The sequence below is a fragment of the Aspergillus mulundensis genome, assembly GCF_003369625.1.
Source record: "Aspergillus mulundensis strain DSM 5745 chromosome Unknown scaffold_2, whole genome shotgun sequence".
Classification (NCBI taxonomy): Eukaryota; Fungi; Ascomycota; class Eurotiomycetes; order Eurotiales; family Aspergillaceae; genus Aspergillus; species Aspergillus mulundensis.
Window position 1 is genome coordinate 356,362 of NW_020797890.1, and position 17,154 is coordinate 373,515.

Sequence of the window (17,154 nt, forward strand, 5' to 3'; positions counted from 1 at the left end):
AGTAGACACTAAGCCGGTCCTGATGATGGAATCGAGTATTTGCGATCTAAAACCCGATAGACACCGGACTGATTGACTGATCATGGTATTCAGAGGGGTTGATCATCTGTGTTGCCTCGAAATCAATTCCGAGCTGTGTCCCCAGGATAGGAGCTGCGTCCCAGGATAGCTAGCCGTAGGGAACGAGGCTCATGTGAACTCACTTTCTCCGATTCATGGTCTTTGTGCACATCTCAACTAAACCGGCCTTGGCTTCGCTATCAGGAAATGAACTGATAGCAACGATGGCTTTGTTCGCATATTCCTGGGCTAGAGCACGAGTTTGCTCAACACCGTTACTGCGGTAGACAAGATCTCGGGCCTAGAAATATTCAGGAGAAGGTCAGTTCTTAGTGTCGTTTCTCAGAGGTGCGGGGCTTATAGTAGGACAGATGGGGCATATGAACGGGGTCTAGGTGTACCTTTTGCACATCTCCTTCCTGACTGAATTTGCGGCCGACCAATGGACCCAGTTCCGGGTTCTGTTTCCAGGCAAAAAGAAGGGGAGCAGTCGCGAGACCGAGTTCTAGGTCCGCACCGGCGGGCTTGCCCAGCTCCACGCCGCTGACTGTGTAGTCAAGCATATCATCCACGAGCTGGAATGCTAGACCAAGATTGCGGCCGTAGGAATACGCTGCCTCAACCACGTCAGGCGTGCTATGTCCGAGTAAGGCGGCTGCGCGGCACGACTTGCTGATTAGGCTTGCTGTTTTCAGGTAGGTTTTTTGCAGGTAGTACGCTATAGTATCGTCTGTAAAAACGGGGCTTTTTTCGTCCTCGGCAGTATTTTTGAGCTGCATAAACTCCCCTTCCACGAGATTGGCAATCACTGTAGCCAAAAGCTCTGTAACCTCGGGGTCTCGTAAGCGCGCGAGCGCGACGGAGGCACGGCCAAGCAAGAAGTCACCAGCCAAGACAGCCATTTTGTTCCCGAACTCGATGTTTGCGGAGTTTGAGGAGCGACGGGTGACGGCGTTGTCAATGACATCGTCGTGGAGAAGGGAAGCGGTGTGGATTAACTCGGTGATCTCGGCGAGTCGTCGCTGGGAAGGGAGGATGTTTTCATCGCCGGAAAAATCGTACTGACCTTCTGTTGCGGAGGACGAAGACGATGTGAGCCGGTCTAAGTCCGGGTTGGTGTCGGCAAGGACTGAACGTGAAGTAATAGGATCATTGACTCTCACAGGTTTTGAGCCCGCATCTGACATGGAGCGATTAGGCCGTGGAGTGGTCAACGCCGTCGCCTGCGACATGAGCAGCACTAGCAGTGGCCGCATATGTTTGCCCTCACTTCGGGTATAGTATTTCGCCACTTTATCCAGCGTAGGATGCCCCGAGCCCAGCAGCTGACGGATATTCGTGCTGAGAAATTTGAGTTCTTTCCCCACGATCCTCAACGGATCGACTGATATCCCAGGAGGAGCTTTTGGCAAGCCCTTGAAGAGCGTTTGGGCCGCAGATACGGCGGCGCCGAAGGGGGAAGCATCTTTCCGCCGAGAGGGGTGGTATTTGCGAGTCTGGAACTTGAACTGGTCGAGGAGGAAGTCATTGCGGAGACATTGCCAGCATATCAGTGTTCGAGGAGGACCTGGCGATGCGAGTGCCAGCTTGCCTGCTGGGACTGTGCGCGCTTTCATGCTCAATGCCGGCAAATCAAGAGGAAAAGTCGGCTAGTCAACCATATGCACAGAGCAATCGCTCTCGGAATGAAGTGCAAGCCTTGCCGGTTCGGAGGCAGCAGCTGTACTAGCTGTGAGACGTGGAGGTCGAGTCCGCAGAGCTGGGAAGTTTTTCTCCGGCGAGTCGAGTGCCGGCCGCCAATCGGGCCGGAACGGGAGCGTCACTCACCAACGAAGGCGCCTTATCAACCGCTCCAATTAAAAAGTCCACTACTTGTTATCTACCCATAGGTACAAGGAACAAACGAACAATTCTGTAGTTATACGAAACATGGAGTACTGCAGTGTCCGCCCTCACAGACCGCGAACGACGGGGAAGATTGCAATATTAACAAAAAGTAAAGGCTCCAGCCCTCTCGAAACAACGCCGACCACAGGCCCGTGAGGCGGAAGAGGGCTTCACTATTGCGAATCGTCTGCGAACTCTTAGATGGCATCGAAGTCTCCACCCGCATCTTCGTCGTCTATGTCCCCTTCCTGAATCTCCTTGGCCAACTCTCTCTCACGCTCCCTTGCCTCCTGTGCACTCTTCAGCTCGAGACGATGCTGGTTCATCGGAAATCTCATCGCCTATAGATTAGGTACAAATAGATTAGCCAGTGGTTCGCAAATGAAGGAGTACGGTGCATGTGATTTTACCTTGATGCTCTCGTCGTGCAGACTCAAGCAAGCCCTGATACGCTCATGGAATACTTCGCCAGGTTCCCTGGTAGCGTATATATCTCCGACCTCCTTGCTTTTCATGAACCCTCGCTCATGGTCCAAGCTTGCCTCAATCACGCCGTCGCGGATTGCCTTTGCAACAATGTATTCGGCCGACTCTTCACTGTCCAAGCCGAGGCGAAGGCAAATATCCCGAAGGGAAATGCGCGAATAAGAAAGCGACATCATGCGGATACCGGTCTTGATCACGTTCTGCCGTAGGCGTAGAATGAGGGTGTAGGTGCCGTCCTTCCGGAAAGTCGAACTGTATGTATTTACAATGTTCAGAAATCCGTCTAAATCCCCAATACTCACGGCCTGGACGAGCAGGAAATAAGGATGCAGAGCCCTTTCAAGGGACGCTTGTCGGAAAACCGCACGGTCGGGAATATCGCCCATCAGAAGCTCGACGACTACAAGCAGCTTGTGAGAAGCTTGGTAGAATCCACGCGCACTGTGGCTCGAAGGAGACTTCCGCGTGGCTCCGATTAAATGCCCATGAGCCTCGGTATACTGCAACTGTATAGCTCGGATGCGGCCCAAGTAATACAGGTAGCGAGCAATTTGGTTGTTCGAAGCCGAAGGGGGGAATTGGTTGTGCGAAATCAGTAAATCGGCTTGCGAAATATGAGAAGTAGAAAGATAGTTCCGAAGGAGGAGCGTCATCACGGTAGCCTGAGTGTCCACATCCTTTCGTAGGACGGCCGTCCGAAGGGCCGCAAGCAGTGGTTGGCGGATAGAAGTAACTGTTGCAGCAGGGGACGGGGGAAGAGGCGCAATCTGCTCGAAGAAAAGCGAATAATAAAAGTACACACGGGCGGCGAGAGAGTCCAGTGTACGGCGATTAAGCGCCCGAAGCCGTTCGATCAAACCGGTCGAAAACTTGGCGCCCTTCTGGATCTCCTTTCGGTCGTACAGATGGATTTGGACTAAGATTGACAGATAGGTGTCAATCTCGGGTAGAACTTCTTTCGACGAGGGCTTCGCCTTATCATTGTCCACATCCATCTTAGAAGTTGAGCCAGCAACGTCGTCTAAGGCGCCCGCTTGATCAATCGCGCTTAGTAAGAGAGAGGCCGTGGTACTTGATTTCGGGTAAGCCCCAACGATGGCCTCCGCAAGGACGTCCGACGTAATTTGTTTGCGCATTGAGGATATCGATCTCAAGACACGAAGCGTAAACCTGGGATCAAAGTGGGTAACCGCGCGTTCAAGAAAAGTGAAGTTTGTCTTGATGTCTGAGTCAAATCGCGGAACAGTTGTGTTAGCAAATTGTCATGAAAGTGGATTATGATACAGTGACAACCAACCTTGGATGGCTTTTGCCTTGGGATCCATTTTTGACCCAGGCTCCTCGCCCCCGGCACCCTCCATGGGCACATCGCCTTCCCGGTCCTGGCCTCTGTCGCCGGATACCCTGGAGTCCTTGGTGGGAGGCACTACAACAGTCATTTTCTGGTCACCTTTCCGGTCCTTGCTGGCGTTGAATGAGGATGTAGGCCCACCTGCCGTATCCTCGTCCATCTCGATATCTTCAGACCCATTCACACCATTCTCCGTCGAATCGGTGCCGTTGGTATGGGACTGGTCCTGCTGTTCCCCCATGCCGGAGTCTGAAGCAATATTCGAAGATGCGGCCTTCGTGGGCTTGACCTTATTGGCAGCGGAGCGAGTAGTCGCCGGCTTATCCTTGTTCGAGCTCGAACTCTGGGAACCAGAGCGAGCCTTTTCACCGTTAGCGGACGAAGAAGTATCTGGCTTGTTGTTGGACCGCAAAGAACGTCTCTCAGCTGGCATTTTCCTCGGCCCGTGTAGTTTCAACGCTCAGGTGAGCAAAACGGAGACCGCGGTACCGGAAGCAGAAGAAGGGGCTATTGCAAGTAGTGATTCAAGTAGATGGAGAGGAGCAAAGCCTTGGAAATGACAGACAGCTACAGATGTGATAAAGGCAGGAGAGGTGAGAGAGAGATGAAGGATAACGGTTGACAAACTCTGAAGAGAGTGGTCGATGATGTGGTGATGTGATGTCAAGGTTGGTGGTCTCTGGATGGGACAGCAAGAGATCCAGCGCTGGAAGCTTAGTCAGTAGAGTACGGTATCAGCTCGGTCAAGCTTACCTACCAACAGAAGCCCGGTCAGCTGCGCTGCAACTGTAGCAACCGTTACAGCCAAACACTGTAGCCCGCTCAAAAGAATTGGAAGGAAGTCTCACATTGACCAAAATAGTGACGACTCCCAGCTCTCAGATGTCCGCCTTCTTCTCACTAAACCCAGTCCCTGTCAACCTTGCCACGAGAATTTGGCGAACCTGAGGCAGAAACCAATACGGCGGAGGCTCGGAGCACCTACCGTAGTCGTAGTGTACTACTCCTACCGTATATTCTACGCCGTTGCTGAGCTCTTGGCAAACCACCGAAGAACAACAACCGGCATTCGAAGACCACAGAGACTACCAGTTCGTTCTCAGAGAGAAATGTCACTCCTAGAAAGCCACCTGGAGCAGATAATGCTCTCTTCAAATGCGATTGCAGAACTACCGTGAGGGTCACACTGTCTATCTGTCAACCCCTGGTTAACTAATAAGCAATCAGTTTCCCCCAGCCACGGATCTTCACAAATGCCCTCCTCGGCATTCACGATATCACTGCCCTGATTCGGGATACAGAAGCCCATGAACGAGCCCTGTTTCAGAGTGACCCGTCCGTGAAATCGAGTAGCGCCCAGAGGCGAGCCACAAGACGAGCAACTCAATTCCAGCCCGATTCAGAAACAGAGTCCATGGCGAACCGGATCTATTCGGCTCGAAATAACAGAAATCAGTCGGCTGTTGCCCGAGTATTAGGCTCCGACATGATGGATGAGATCAAGCGTTCTGCTCGAAGCTCGAGCAATGGGGCTCGCGGTGAAGTAAATGTCGACGTCTTGCTCCAAGGCGCGGAGATACTTTGTAATGTTTAGTGAGTCGATCTTTGACTCCATCACGATCTTGTTTCTGACTGCAGCACAAGCCCAGTTACCGGCGCCCAAGATAAGATTGCTAGTCTCCGTTACCGCAACCAGCTTATTTCAGAGTCAATTGCAGAGTTAGAGGAGCAAGTGGCTAGGAATACTACGGAACTAGAGTGCATGAGCCGCTTCTATAACGAAGAGTACGACGAATTCGAAAACACGGACCCTCCAGATACTGGTGTCGCACATGTTACTGATGCTGACCTTGAGCGTGAACTGGAAGAGATCCGAGAGCTGGAAAGAAAAAAGCGAAATTTGGAGGCCCGTGTCAATGGGATGGAACGCGATTTGGGCGGCCTCATGGGATGATAATATGAAAATTTCCGTTCAACTGGCGTGCTGGTCTCAATGACCTGCACTCAAAAGCCACATGCGCTGTCACCAAGTTGGCCCTCGAATCGGCAGAAGCGCTGGAGCTCCATGGTTTTTACCCAACACCAAGATTGCTTCCCCTGTGCGAATCAAACTAAAAAGGTGAAGTAAGGCGCGCGTAAATCACTGAGATACACCATCCCAAGAAGGTGAACTGAAACCACTTGTGTTTTGTGGTCTCATGTTGGATTGCCGTCTCAGAAGCTATTCATGTTGCATTTGGTGCTGCAACTTCGAGCACCACAACAAGTAGTATGGGATTGTGTTGTGAATACCGGGATTCACTCGGGGTTCGTGGCCCACCTACTAACATCAAAACTTCAAGATGTTCCATAGGGAAACATGATGAAACTATCTCGTGCTTGAGGAATGAAGACACACTCAAGTCAATTCCACCATTAATAGTGAAATCCAAGCGTCAACCATTATTGAGAATTTCAATAATTGATACTCGCACCCAGGTAGTGAGTGAAACCCAGATCCAGATATTGAGCGAAAACGAATTCTGGAATCTGGATTCCGTGCCACGAGAGCCCCTAGAGAGTACTGTACCTAGTCTCAAATCACAATACCGTAGTGCCAAGCCTGGGGCTCCGGCTCGAGAATCTCGCCGCCGTCCCTCACTTTACTGCTGTCAATCAAAGTGTTTTTGATCATCCCAACTTCTATCGTTGAATCTTACATCTTTGGAAACTGGATACTCCTTTGTCAGATCCAGGTAATTATTGTTTTCTCTTCCTCGGAAGTCCTCAGAGCTTTATCTCCGAAAACAGACAACGGCCGAGTCTTGATCCCTTATTCTGGTATTAACAGTGCGCTGAACTCTTTACCTCATCGTCGCAAGGCCGCCTACATCAAGCCATCAGGCTGAGAGTACCGTAAGTCCCTGTAGATATGGAAGGCGCTCAGGCTCCAAGCCCCCAGCAGATGGTGCCGCAGCACTCGAATCTCATCCGGACGGATCAGGTGCAGAAGCTACCTCATCTCAACGATCAGCAGAAAGTCCAGCACACCCAGATAGTTCGTAACTTCTGGGAAATTCTCAATAGTCGCGATGCGCAGACTCCTGAGTACCAGCAAGCTCACACAAGGCTATCACAGCTTTCACAATCTTTGATGAAAGGCATGCGGATGTACCAACAGAATCGACAGCTACAGCATCAGCAAATGCAGGCTGCCTCCGCAGCGCAGGGCCAGCCAGTTCAAAGATCGCAGTCCGTCAACCCACAAAACTTCGCTCAGCTTCTCCCCCAATTTCAACAGAAGGTCAACTCGTTACAGCTCTTCCTCCCTCCCAACATCTCAAGCGAACAAGCGGGGACATGGCTTCCGGAGGCCAAGCTCCGGTACGGCATCGCGCTTCAAAAGCAGGAAATCGGACGAGCACGCTTGAGTGAATTACGCCAACAACATAGTCAGCGCCAAATTGCAGGGAATTTAACGCAGGAAGAAATGCAAGAATTCAAGAATCGTCAAGTTCAGGCCGAGAAACTTTTCCGCGAAGGCAGCGAATTTCTGACGAAATTCAAGGAACAACAAGACGTGTTCAAAGCACAACAACAAAGGGCAGGCACACAGCACCCAGGCCAACAACTTCCACCGCAAGGCGGCGCTAGACCGGCAACAACAGCCTCTACGGCTTCAGCAGGACCAACAGCCGCTCCGACGGCAGCTCTTTCCGGACCCACGCCGGCAGCGCATACGATTAATTCTGCTGTGAGTGCTGCACGAAATCAAGCAGCGCAAGCAGCAATTTCCCCAACTCCGCAACCGGGCCAAGCGCCACCTAACCAGGGTGTCACCCCTGCACCTGCCATTGCTGGCACGCCACAACAACCACAACCTTTACAGCCGCAAATGCAAGCTCAACAGAATGCCCCAGTATTTAACCAAGTGTCTGCACCAGATGGCTCTACTCCCACAGCTTCCACCACGCCGGCTGCGAATGTACAAGGACCACCACGGCCTTTGTCTCAACAGGCCGCTATGGCGCAAGCTGCACAAAACTACTCCAATAACACCAACGTGAACAGTGTCAACAATACCAACGCTGTTCAGCAACAGAATATAAACCAGCCCTCCGTAAATAGCCATGCTCATCCGCAGGGCTACATCCAGAATCGATCAACTGAAAACTCAGCACGGAACGTCAATATGGTGATTCCAAAAAATCTCAACGTTTCCCCGACAAAGCCAGTCTCCATGGCTCCAGACCGGCCAACTCTGTCTAGTGGTCCCAGCCACGGCGCTATGGGCATGATGGGCCAGCCCGCTATACAGAAACATCCCGGTTATGTCCTTGAAGGTGAAGGTCAGCGCGTTCTCAGCAAAAAGATGCTTGATGTTCTAGTTCGCCAAGTAACAGGTGGAGGTGATGGTGAAGGACTTACCCCTGATGCTGAAGAGGTACGCTCAGCAGTTTATCGGTTTTTCTTTGCGCTAAGCACATTCACTAACATGTCTGGCGCCTACAGTTTATGCTTCAAATGGCCGATGATTTCGTGGATGATGTGATTACTGCTGCATGTCGCCTCGCCAAGCTCCGCCATTCATCCAGCCTTGAGATTCGAGATCTGCAGCTCGTTCTAGAAAGAAACTACAACATGCGTATTTCAGGTTTCTCCACTGATGACCTCCGCACTGTCAAAAAGCCGCAACCTACGCAAGGCTGGACGCAAAAGATGTCGGCCGTTCAAGCTGCGAAGGTGACCCAGGGCAAGGCAGAATAAACACTGTATCGATCAAGTTTCTGCATCTATCTCCCGACTCCCCTTTTCCTAGCTTGGCGTACCGCGTACCCCAAGCCTCATTATTACAGCAATCCACAGTCTACAAGGAAATACACTTTGGGCAGAGGATGCTCTAAATCTAGGGCTTCCTTGACCAGATTATTTACTAGCACGTTCCTTGGCGTTTCTGGGTGGACGGTTTCCTCTCTTTGCAGATGCCAGACGTAGTTCACATACGCCATACCCAATAGGATAGGTAACTGTGGGCTTCAGACTTAGTTTTCTTTGTTGTGATCTAGGTATCATGTTGGCGACGCCGGCTACGCCGGCAAGCTAAGCTAGCCAGCTGGTGTAATCTATTTTGTCAATCTTCAGACCCAAGCAGTTTTTTTCCGAGACCCCCACTAGAGGTTCAAAAGATGGCGGGAGCTGGGACGTAGACAGTACGCTGACGAGCTAGCGATGGTTTTCAATTCATCGACATCATGAAAATTGATTATAGTCAAGTCTTATTACCTTGCATAACTGGTCCTTTTAGCAGTATACGGAGTACGTTGAGAATTATTCGGATATCTTGCCACTTCGTACGGAGTACTCCGTAGTGGTTGATGAAAAGTTGGAAACGGCAGAGGGATGGTAACGTCATCAAACGTGGGAAGTCACCCTAGTTGGACGTGGTGGTGAACCCGGCAGGTACAACTTCTGGGCAATTATGGGCTGGGAGGACAACTAATCTTGTCAGTGTTTCTGGAATATCTCTATTTTCCTGTCTCTTTCGCCTCCCCATATCTCATCATTCTTCTTCTTTATCCCATGATGCTCCAGACGAAGGTCAGCGCGGAGCTCTCGCTGAAACCCGTCTGATCTTCTGAGATCCCAATGTGTCTCTTCAACAGTTTTGTCTTTTTCTACCTTCTAGGAGGACTCACCTTCATTCCCATTGTCCTGTCATTATTTCTTCTCTACTCCTATTTCGCCTTCTCGATATCTCCCTCGCAGTCCGACCAAGAGAGCGAACCCGCTGATACCTCCATCTGTCGTTCCAATGACGACCAATACAGCCTCAAATCTAGAACCGATGAACTGGCAGAAAAGTTCTATCGCACGCATGATACGGATGTCGCTGCAGGATATTTCGTGGTCTGTCGCGAATATGTTCCGGCTGGTGTCAATGGCAAGCCTCCAGAGAGAACTACACCGACAGGGGAGATAGTCGCTTCGGAGAGTCCAAGCGTCTACCAAGCAATGTACAGGAGTCTCTTTGATCGGAAGCAAGCGCCAACAATTGATCCGGTAAAGAACGTGGCTAAGAACGGCAGACGGACACGTAACATGTTTTACATCGTGCTTAGGTACCGACCCTTGCGGCTATTGCCCTCTTCGAGCAATGTTCATATGGAGACTGATACTAGTGGAAATCTAGACACGGCCACTTGATGCTTTATGATGATGCCAACCAGATGGAAGTGAGATATGTCATCTCGCTAGCTCATCATGATGTGAGCATCCATGGCGGAGATGGACAAATACCAGAGGGAGAATTGTGGTTGAAAAGAAATGCTATCAGTCTTTCAAGGCGACTAGACTCACTTGGGGATCTCGGGGGACCAACGCCCCCCTTTTTTTTCTTTTCTGAGAACTTGTCCGACAAGGAAGACTTCTATTTTGCCATGCTTCGAAATCAAACGAAGATGGGACATTCTCCGGACCGCCCACCCCAACATCAGGATTTTGACGTGAAACATATTGTCGCACTGGTTCAACGCTTACATTCTTCGGAGGAACAACTCCAGACACGGTGGATTAACGCTGTACTGGGCCGAATCTTTCTCGCTTTGTACCGGACCCCCGAGATGAAGGAGCTTGTCCGGACCAAGATCATTAAAAAGATATCCCGTGTCAATAAACCGAACTTCATTAGCAAGATCGGTCTTCGAAGCATTGACATGGGAAATGGCGCCCCCTTTATCATAAATCCAAGGCTCAAAGATCTTATGGTGGATGGCAATTGTTGTGTCGAAACGGACGTTCAGTATACTGGAAACTTCCGCGTGGAGGTTACGGCCACTGTGCGGATCGACCTGGGACAGCGTTTCAAGGCGAGGGAGGTTGACATTGCTTTGGCAGTAGTTCTGAAAAAACTGGAGGGACACCTGCTGATACGGTTCAAGCCCCCGCCGAGCAATCGAGCGTGGATTTCCTTCGAGTCGATGCCCAATATGGTTATGGACATTGAACCCATTGTCAGCTCGAAACAAATTACATATGGTATCATACTGAGGACGATTGAGAACAAGATTCGCGAAATGGTGGCAGAGAGTATTGTCTTGCCATTTTGGGATGATGTACCTTTTCTGGACACTGTTGCAGAACGATTCCGTGGCGGAATCTGGCAGCGGGACTGTCCTGAACCCGGGTCAACGATGGAAATCCTTGACGATTCTGGGAGTGAGCCTCGAGTGCCAGAAGGCGCTGATACAATCAGGGTATCGAAGTCGAGGGACGATCGCGTTATGAGTGAACCGGCTATTTGTGATTCCGTTACCAACTCTGCAGAATATTGCGAGAAGGCAGGGCTATCAGGAGACTCTGGCAAGGGCTCCTCGACCACATTACCCTCATCTTTAGGAAAAACTGCAAGTTCGCCGCCACGGGCAATTCGCTCTCGAACATTCTCCCATACTGCTGATCCTGTGCTGACCGCCGACCATGGACAAATGGATGGTATACTAACGGACTTCAAAAACGACAATAAGGGCAATGCTGCTAGCGCAATGATAGAGATATCTAGTCGTTCTCCTCCTACAACGCCAAATGAACAACAAAACAGCTCGTCTCCTAGTGTTAATCGGAGCATACTGGAAGCCGGGCACCCGAGCTGTGAGTCTTTTGATACTGACTGTACTGAGAACACAGTGGAAACCAGCAGTGATTCGCCCAATGCCCCTCCTTCTCCTCAGACAGCTGATCCTGCGTTGAGCATGGGAGGTGCGCCTAGTCGTTCGACCTCGTCTTTGAACACCATTAAACCGCGTCGTTCTGCTATTCTAGAAGGCTCGACTTGTTCGAGCGCTTCTCATCTACCGCCAAACCAAAAAAGCCAGAGCTCGCGATCACTGGGTACAGCGACCTCGATGGCAAAGAAATGGGGATGGAACATGTTCGGTAGAGGAGACTCCAGTACAAGCCTTGGACTCGGAGTGTCGCGACCTGCAGGTACCCCTGAGGAACCAATTGGACGTGGACATCCACTTCCTCCTCCAGGTACTCCGCTGCCGACGCCTGCAAAGGTAAATAGCAACAAGCGGAATTCCGTCTTGGTCCCGAAGCGTAAGCCTGTGCCGCCCACCACCGTTCAGGAGCAAGTGTCATTGGACCAGAATGGGAGAAATCAGCTGCAACTAAAGTCTGCCTTTCCACAACGGAAGCCAGCACTTGATCCCAGCGATCTTGCAGAGCTACCCGTTGAGCTACTCGTTGTTGAGGCCCCTTACGATTCGGCGCCCAGCAGCCCGGCCGACCTTGTGCCAGCCTTGAGCTCCTCAGAACACGGTACAATTATCGCCGAACGGTCCGAAGAACTGGCTCAAGGTGATACTGGAATCAAAACGCGACATTGTCATGCAGAGGAGCATACAACGATGGCCCAATCTTGAGCATCCAGTCACTTTGAACACGATGGGAGCACCCTGCAAGCCGACGGAGCTTCCGGTTACGGACATTTATATGTTTGACAACGCTCCATGATACCCTTCGGGCGATCCCAGCATCCATCGCAATGCAATGTACATTTCCTATTCATGAAAGAGTATGCGTGACCACGTGGTCGAGAGCTGCCCTGGCTTTCTCATATATTTTACTGCCTGGCGCACGGATTTAATGATTCCATGGGCTGGCATCACGGCCTGCTTCCTCTCTCAGAAACTTACATGTTTTTTTGTCTTGCAGCTCAGTGCTCGGCTCCTAGGCTAGCTCCACCGAATATAAATCATCCTTTATTTCGACATGGTCGGGAGGTCCAGGTAATTGCCAACCCTGGACGCTGATGGCAAGATAGGCAACCTTAAGAAGTAAAGTACGGCACGTTGAAAGGATGATGACGAAGCCGCGAACGCCAAGACCTGCGGCCACGACTCGGGACTAGTCTGTATGGAGAGATCGGCCAGGCGTCAGCGTTCCCCCAAGTCTACTACTCCGTACTCTTAATCTACCCGAGCGTTATTCCTTCTCTCCTTCTCTCCTTCTCTCCTTTTTATCTAGTCTACTGTATTTTATTCTGTTGTTTGCGAACCACACCTTCTTTTACACACACACACTCTCTCTCTCTCTCTCTCTCTCTCCTTACTTTCTCAAGGATTCAGCTCCCAAACTGGCCCACCATATCGCGATTGTTCATAGCTTGTCCGCACTCTATTCGTCCGCCACCTGCGATTCACCGTCGTCCGTCATCCTCAGTTACCCATAACTCTCAGGATGAGTCGGTAAGCAATTTTGGAATCAGCCTATTGAGGGCACACTGCCTGGATCCCGGAGCTGACACTTGTCCCCGCAGCACAGAGGCTGATCTGGCGATAAACATTCGCAAGGCCACAAGCATCGGTATGTTTCGAAAGCCACTGCTACCTCGCCCGCTTATGAATATCATATCACTGACTGATTGGGACTCTAGAGGAAACCGCGCCTAAACGTATTAAGATTCCTGCCCCGTCGCCCTCACCGACCTTGGAAAGCCGCCCACTGATATCTTCACAGGAAAACATGTTCGAAGCTGCATTGTGTATACGTGGGACCACAAGTCATCTGCGGCCTTTTGGGCCGGTATGAAAGTGTATGTCTGAGGACGACAGTCTTTGGTATCCTTTCCGCGCGCTGACCCGTTCTGTCGACAGCCAACCGGTCCTCGCCGACGAAGTTCAAACGTTCAAAGCTCTCATCACGATACATAAGGTCTTGCAGGAGGGACATCCAATAGTAATTCGTGAAGCACAGCAGCACGCCAACTGGATTGATAGCTTGATGAGGGGTGTTGGAGGAGAGGGCATTCGAGGTGCACCAGTCTACGTTTCAAACGCCTGGTTGCGACCTAGCTTCGCTAACCAACATACTTGATAGGCTATGGCCCCCTAATCAGGGAATATGTTTTCTACTTGGAGTCTAAGTTGGCTTTCCACCGCAATCATCCCGAGTTCAACGGTATGTGAACTAAGTCCACGCCAACCACGCGTATGCTGAGAGTGCCCCAGGACTGTTTGAGTACGAGGAATATATCAGTCTGAAAACGATCAATGATCCAAATGAAGGGTAACTACAAATCGTGTGTTTTCCTACATCTAAACTAATCTCGAATCAGCTATGAGACCATAACCGATCTGATGGGTCTGCAAGATCAAATCGATGCTTTCCAGAAACTCATTTTCTCACATTTCCAGTCCGGGAACCATAACGAATGTCGGATCTCTGCGTTGGTTCCTCTTGTGCAGGAAAGTTACGGGATCTATAAGTTCATCACCAGCATGTTGCGGGCGATGCACACGGGTGGGTTCCTACCTCCTGTCCCCTTTTTCTCTACCCTCCTACTCACCACGACTTCTTCTTAGCAACGGGTGATGTCGACGCACTATCACCTCTGCATGGTCGTTATGATGCGCAGCATCACCGACTGGTTCGATTTTACTACGAATGCTCGAACCTACGATATCTAACCAGCCTAATCACTATCCCAAAACTCCCACAGGACTCACCAAATCTACTAGGGGATGAAGAAGAACGGCCAGCCTTGCCAAAGCGACCGACCAAGGACGTTGAGGCGGTACCGTCCCCTCCGCCAAAACCTGCGGCTGCTGAGCCGGAGCCAATAAATGATTTTTGGAGCACGGAAGCCCGACGTCAACAGGAAGAATTTGAAGCAGAGCAGCAGCGTCTACAGCAGCAGTGGGAGGATCAGCAACGCCAGCAATTGCTCGCCCAACAGCAAGCCCAGCGCGAATTTGAGGAACAACAACGTTTACAGGCGGAGCAACAGCGGCTTGCTCAGGAACAACTTATGCGTGAACAATATCAGAGTCAAACGCAAGGCCGCCTGGCTGAATTGGAGCGGGAGAACCTGAATGCTCGTGCGCAATATGAGCGGGACCAGCTGATGCTCCAGCAATACGACCGCCGTGTAAAAGATTTGGAGGAACAAATGAGTCAACTGACGTCGAATTTGAACATGCAGAATGCCTCCAAGGATGAGCAAATCAGATCTCTCCAGGAGCAGGTCAATACATGGAGGAGCAAGTATGAAGCTTTGGCAAAGCTGTATTCTCAGCTTCGCCAGGAGCATTTAGATCTGCTCCAAACAACAAAGAGCCTCAAACTCAAGGCAGCCTCTGCCCAGGAAGCCATAGAGCGACGAGAGAAGTTAGAGCGTGAACTTAAGACAAAGAACCTTGAGTTGGCTGACATGATTCGGGAGCGGGATCGTGCTTTACATGACAAGGACCGTCTAACTGGAAGCAACAAGGATGAGCTCGAGAAAGTCAAACGGGAACTACGCTTTGCTCTGGAGCGCGCAGAGAACGCGGAACGCCAAAAGGGCACTGAAATCTCCTCTTTGCTATCGAAGTATAACAGGGAAATGGCTGATCTAGAGGAGGCGCTAAGAGTAGGTCAATTAGCAGCTTTCTAAATCGGCGCGCTGACGAATGTTTAGAATAAAACGCGTGCCTTGGAGGAATATAGCGAGAATAACGAGATGAGAAATGGCGACCACGAACTCGCGCTCCAGGAAAAGGAAACGGAACTTGAAGCCATGCAGGCTGCCATGGACGAAGCCCTTCTAGAGCTTGAGGAGCTGAAGCTGGTGCGTTCTTATATGAACCAGCTGACTTCACGTTTTGATTTTGTCTAACGCATATCACAGAACCAAGGCGACGCCGACAAAGCGCTGGATACTCAGATTGACCATGTTTTACATGGCACAGTCTCGAAGATCAACGATATCATTGATTCTGTGCTCCAGACTGGTGTGCAGCGCGTTGATGACGCACTCTATGAGCTAGACTCTACCATGCAAGCCGGTAACCAGAATGCGTCGCCACCTTACGTACTCTCGCAAATCGAGAAAGCATCTGCATCTGCAACAGAATTCTCTACTGCATTTAACAACTACATCAGTGACGGACCGAATAGCCCCCATGCTGAGATTATCCGCACAGTGTCTAATTTCTCCGGGGCCATCGCCGATGTCCTTAGCAACACAAAGGGTTTGACTCGTTTTGCTAACGACGATAAGAGCGCTGACCAGCTGACAAGCGCTGCCCGCAAGTCCGCACAGGGAACCGTTCGTTTCTTCCGAGGTCTCCAATCCTTTCGTCTTGAAGGCTTAGAAGCCTCAAACAAGGTTGGTGTCGTCATCAACAACAATTCTGAGGTGCAGAGAGACCTTCAAGCCCTGTCGAAGCTCGTTGATGCGTTCGCACCAAAGGGTAGTCGACTCCAGACTAACGGAGACCTGGGCGACTTGGTGGACCAAGAACTTACGAAGGCAGCTGATGCCATTGATGCTGCTGTCCAACGACTCACCAAACTAAAGAACAAGCCCCGTGACGGCTTCTCTACCTATGAATTGAAAATCAACGACGCGATCTTGGAGGCTGCGATTGCAGTGACTGGTGCAATTGCAGAACTCATCAAGGCTGCCACCGCCTCTCAGCAGGAGATTGTTCGCGAAGGGCGTGGTAGTTCTTCCAAAACGGCATTTTACAAAAAGAATAATAGGTGGACAGAGGGTCTCATCTCTGCTGCCAAGGCCGTTGCCTCCTCGACAAACACATTGATTGAGACTGCAGACGGCGTGATTTCCGGCCGCAACTCTCCCGAACAGCTTATCGTCGCCAGCAATGATGTTGCTGCTAGCACGGCTCAATTGGTTGCTGCCAGTCGTGTAAAGGCCACCTTCATGAGCAAAACTCAAGATCGACTGGAGACAGCTAGCAAAGCTGTCGGTGCAGCCTGTAGGGCTCTGGTACGACAAGTCCAGGAAATCATCGCTGAGAAGAACCACGACGAGAATGAGACAATGGATTACTCCAAGCTCAGTTCGCACGAGTTTAAAGTACAGGAGATGGAACAACAGGTATTTTTTCTTGTCCTTTTCACAACCTGTGTCCTAGCAACGTCAAGATTCGGCCATGACACTATCATGGATGCACTTTAAATTCGTTGCTTTTGAGCATGGTAACTGATAGTACCACCATCTATAGGTCGAAATTCTTCAACTCGAAAATGCGCTTGCCCGCGCCCGAACTCGCCTAGGAGAAATGCGCAAGATTTCATATCAGGAGGATTGATTTGAGTACGCCTGCATACAAGAGCCGCTGGGCAGCTTCAATAACCGACCAGATAATTTCTTCGCTTTGCCTTGTTTAAGTTGACTCGGCTCGCTCGTTTCCATTCATTATGTGATATCTTATGTCCATACTCTGATATACCTGTTCGCAATGCATGGAGCCATTGGGCGCCTTTTTTTTTTTGCCTCGCCTTCCTCTGTACGTTCGAGTAACGGCTTACGCCCAATCTTTCACATCAAGGTTTGAATCAAGCCTGCGCAAGCGCGTTCTGCTCAGCACTCTAGCTGGATT

The 17,154-nt window shown here is 50.7% G+C and overlaps 7 protein-coding genes across 7 annotated transcripts; 5 read left to right on the top strand and 2 right to left on the bottom strand.

The window, feature by feature from the left end:
- Positions 1-199: 199 nt before the first annotated feature.
- On the bottom strand, positions 200-1,676 carry DSM5745_02777 (trans-hexaprenyltranstransferase; the record flags this gene model as incomplete). Its single annotated transcript, XM_026744793.1, has 2 exons — positions 200-361; positions 462-1,676. The coding sequence occupies 2 exons, from the start codon at positions 1,674-1,676 to the stop codon at positions 200-202; spliced, it is 1,377 nt and encodes a 458-aa protein (XP_026605659.1).
- A 468-nt stretch (positions 1,677-2,144) lies between these two features.
- Positions 2,145-4,217, bottom strand: DSM5745_02778 (proteasome regulatory particle lid subunit RPN3; the record flags this gene model as incomplete). Its single annotated transcript, XM_026744794.1, has 3 exons — positions 2,145-2,288; positions 2,358-3,658; positions 3,731-4,217. 3 exons carry the CDS (start codon positions 4,215-4,217, stop codon positions 2,145-2,147), a joined length of 1,932 nt encoding a protein of 643 aa, XP_026605660.1.
- Positions 4,218-4,926: 709 nt separating this feature from the next.
- On the top strand, positions 4,927-5,738 carry DSM5745_02779 (uncharacterized protein; the record flags this gene model as incomplete). Its single annotated transcript, XM_026744795.1, has 3 exons — positions 4,927-4,958; positions 5,012-5,377; positions 5,429-5,738. 3 exons carry the CDS (start codon positions 4,927-4,929, stop codon positions 5,736-5,738), a joined length of 708 nt encoding a protein of 235 aa, XP_026605661.1.
- A 990-nt stretch (positions 5,739-6,728) lies between these two features.
- DSM5745_02780 (putative transcription initiation factor TFIID subunit 12) lies at positions 6,729-8,530 on the top strand (the record flags this gene model as incomplete). The annotated part of the gene is made up of 2 exons (XM_026744796.1): positions 6,729-8,207; positions 8,276-8,530. 2 exons carry the CDS (start codon positions 6,729-6,731, stop codon positions 8,528-8,530), a joined length of 1,734 nt encoding a protein of 577 aa, XP_026605662.1.
- Positions 8,531-9,409: 879 nt separating this feature from the next.
- DSM5745_02781 (uncharacterized protein) lies at positions 9,410-9,967 on the top strand (the record flags this gene model as incomplete). The annotated part of the gene is made up of 1 exon (XM_026744797.1): positions 9,410-9,967. One exon carries the CDS (start codon positions 9,410-9,412, stop codon positions 9,965-9,967), a length of 558 nt encoding a protein of 185 aa, XP_026605663.1.
- Positions 9,968-10,221: 254 nt separating this feature from the next.
- Positions 10,222-12,186, top strand: DSM5745_02782 (uncharacterized protein; the record flags this gene model as incomplete). Its single annotated transcript, XM_026744798.1, has 1 exon — positions 10,222-12,186. The coding sequence occupies one exon, from the start codon at positions 10,222-10,224 to the stop codon at positions 12,184-12,186; it is 1,965 nt and encodes a 654-aa protein (XP_026605664.1).
- An 817-nt stretch (positions 12,187-13,003) lies between these two features.
- On the top strand, positions 13,004-16,863 carry DSM5745_02783 (putative cytoskeleton assembly control protein Sla2; the record flags this gene model as incomplete). The annotated part of the gene is made up of 12 exons (XM_026744799.1): positions 13,004-13,011; positions 13,083-13,129; positions 13,200-13,217; positions 13,283-13,358; positions 13,420-13,577; positions 13,643-13,723; positions 13,774-13,831; positions 13,881-14,065; positions 14,128-15,176; positions 15,225-15,374; positions 15,435-16,649; positions 16,777-16,863. 12 exons carry the CDS (start codon positions 13,004-13,006, stop codon positions 16,861-16,863), a joined length of 3,132 nt encoding a protein of 1,043 aa, XP_026605665.1.
- Positions 16,864-17,154: the final 291 nt, after the last annotated feature.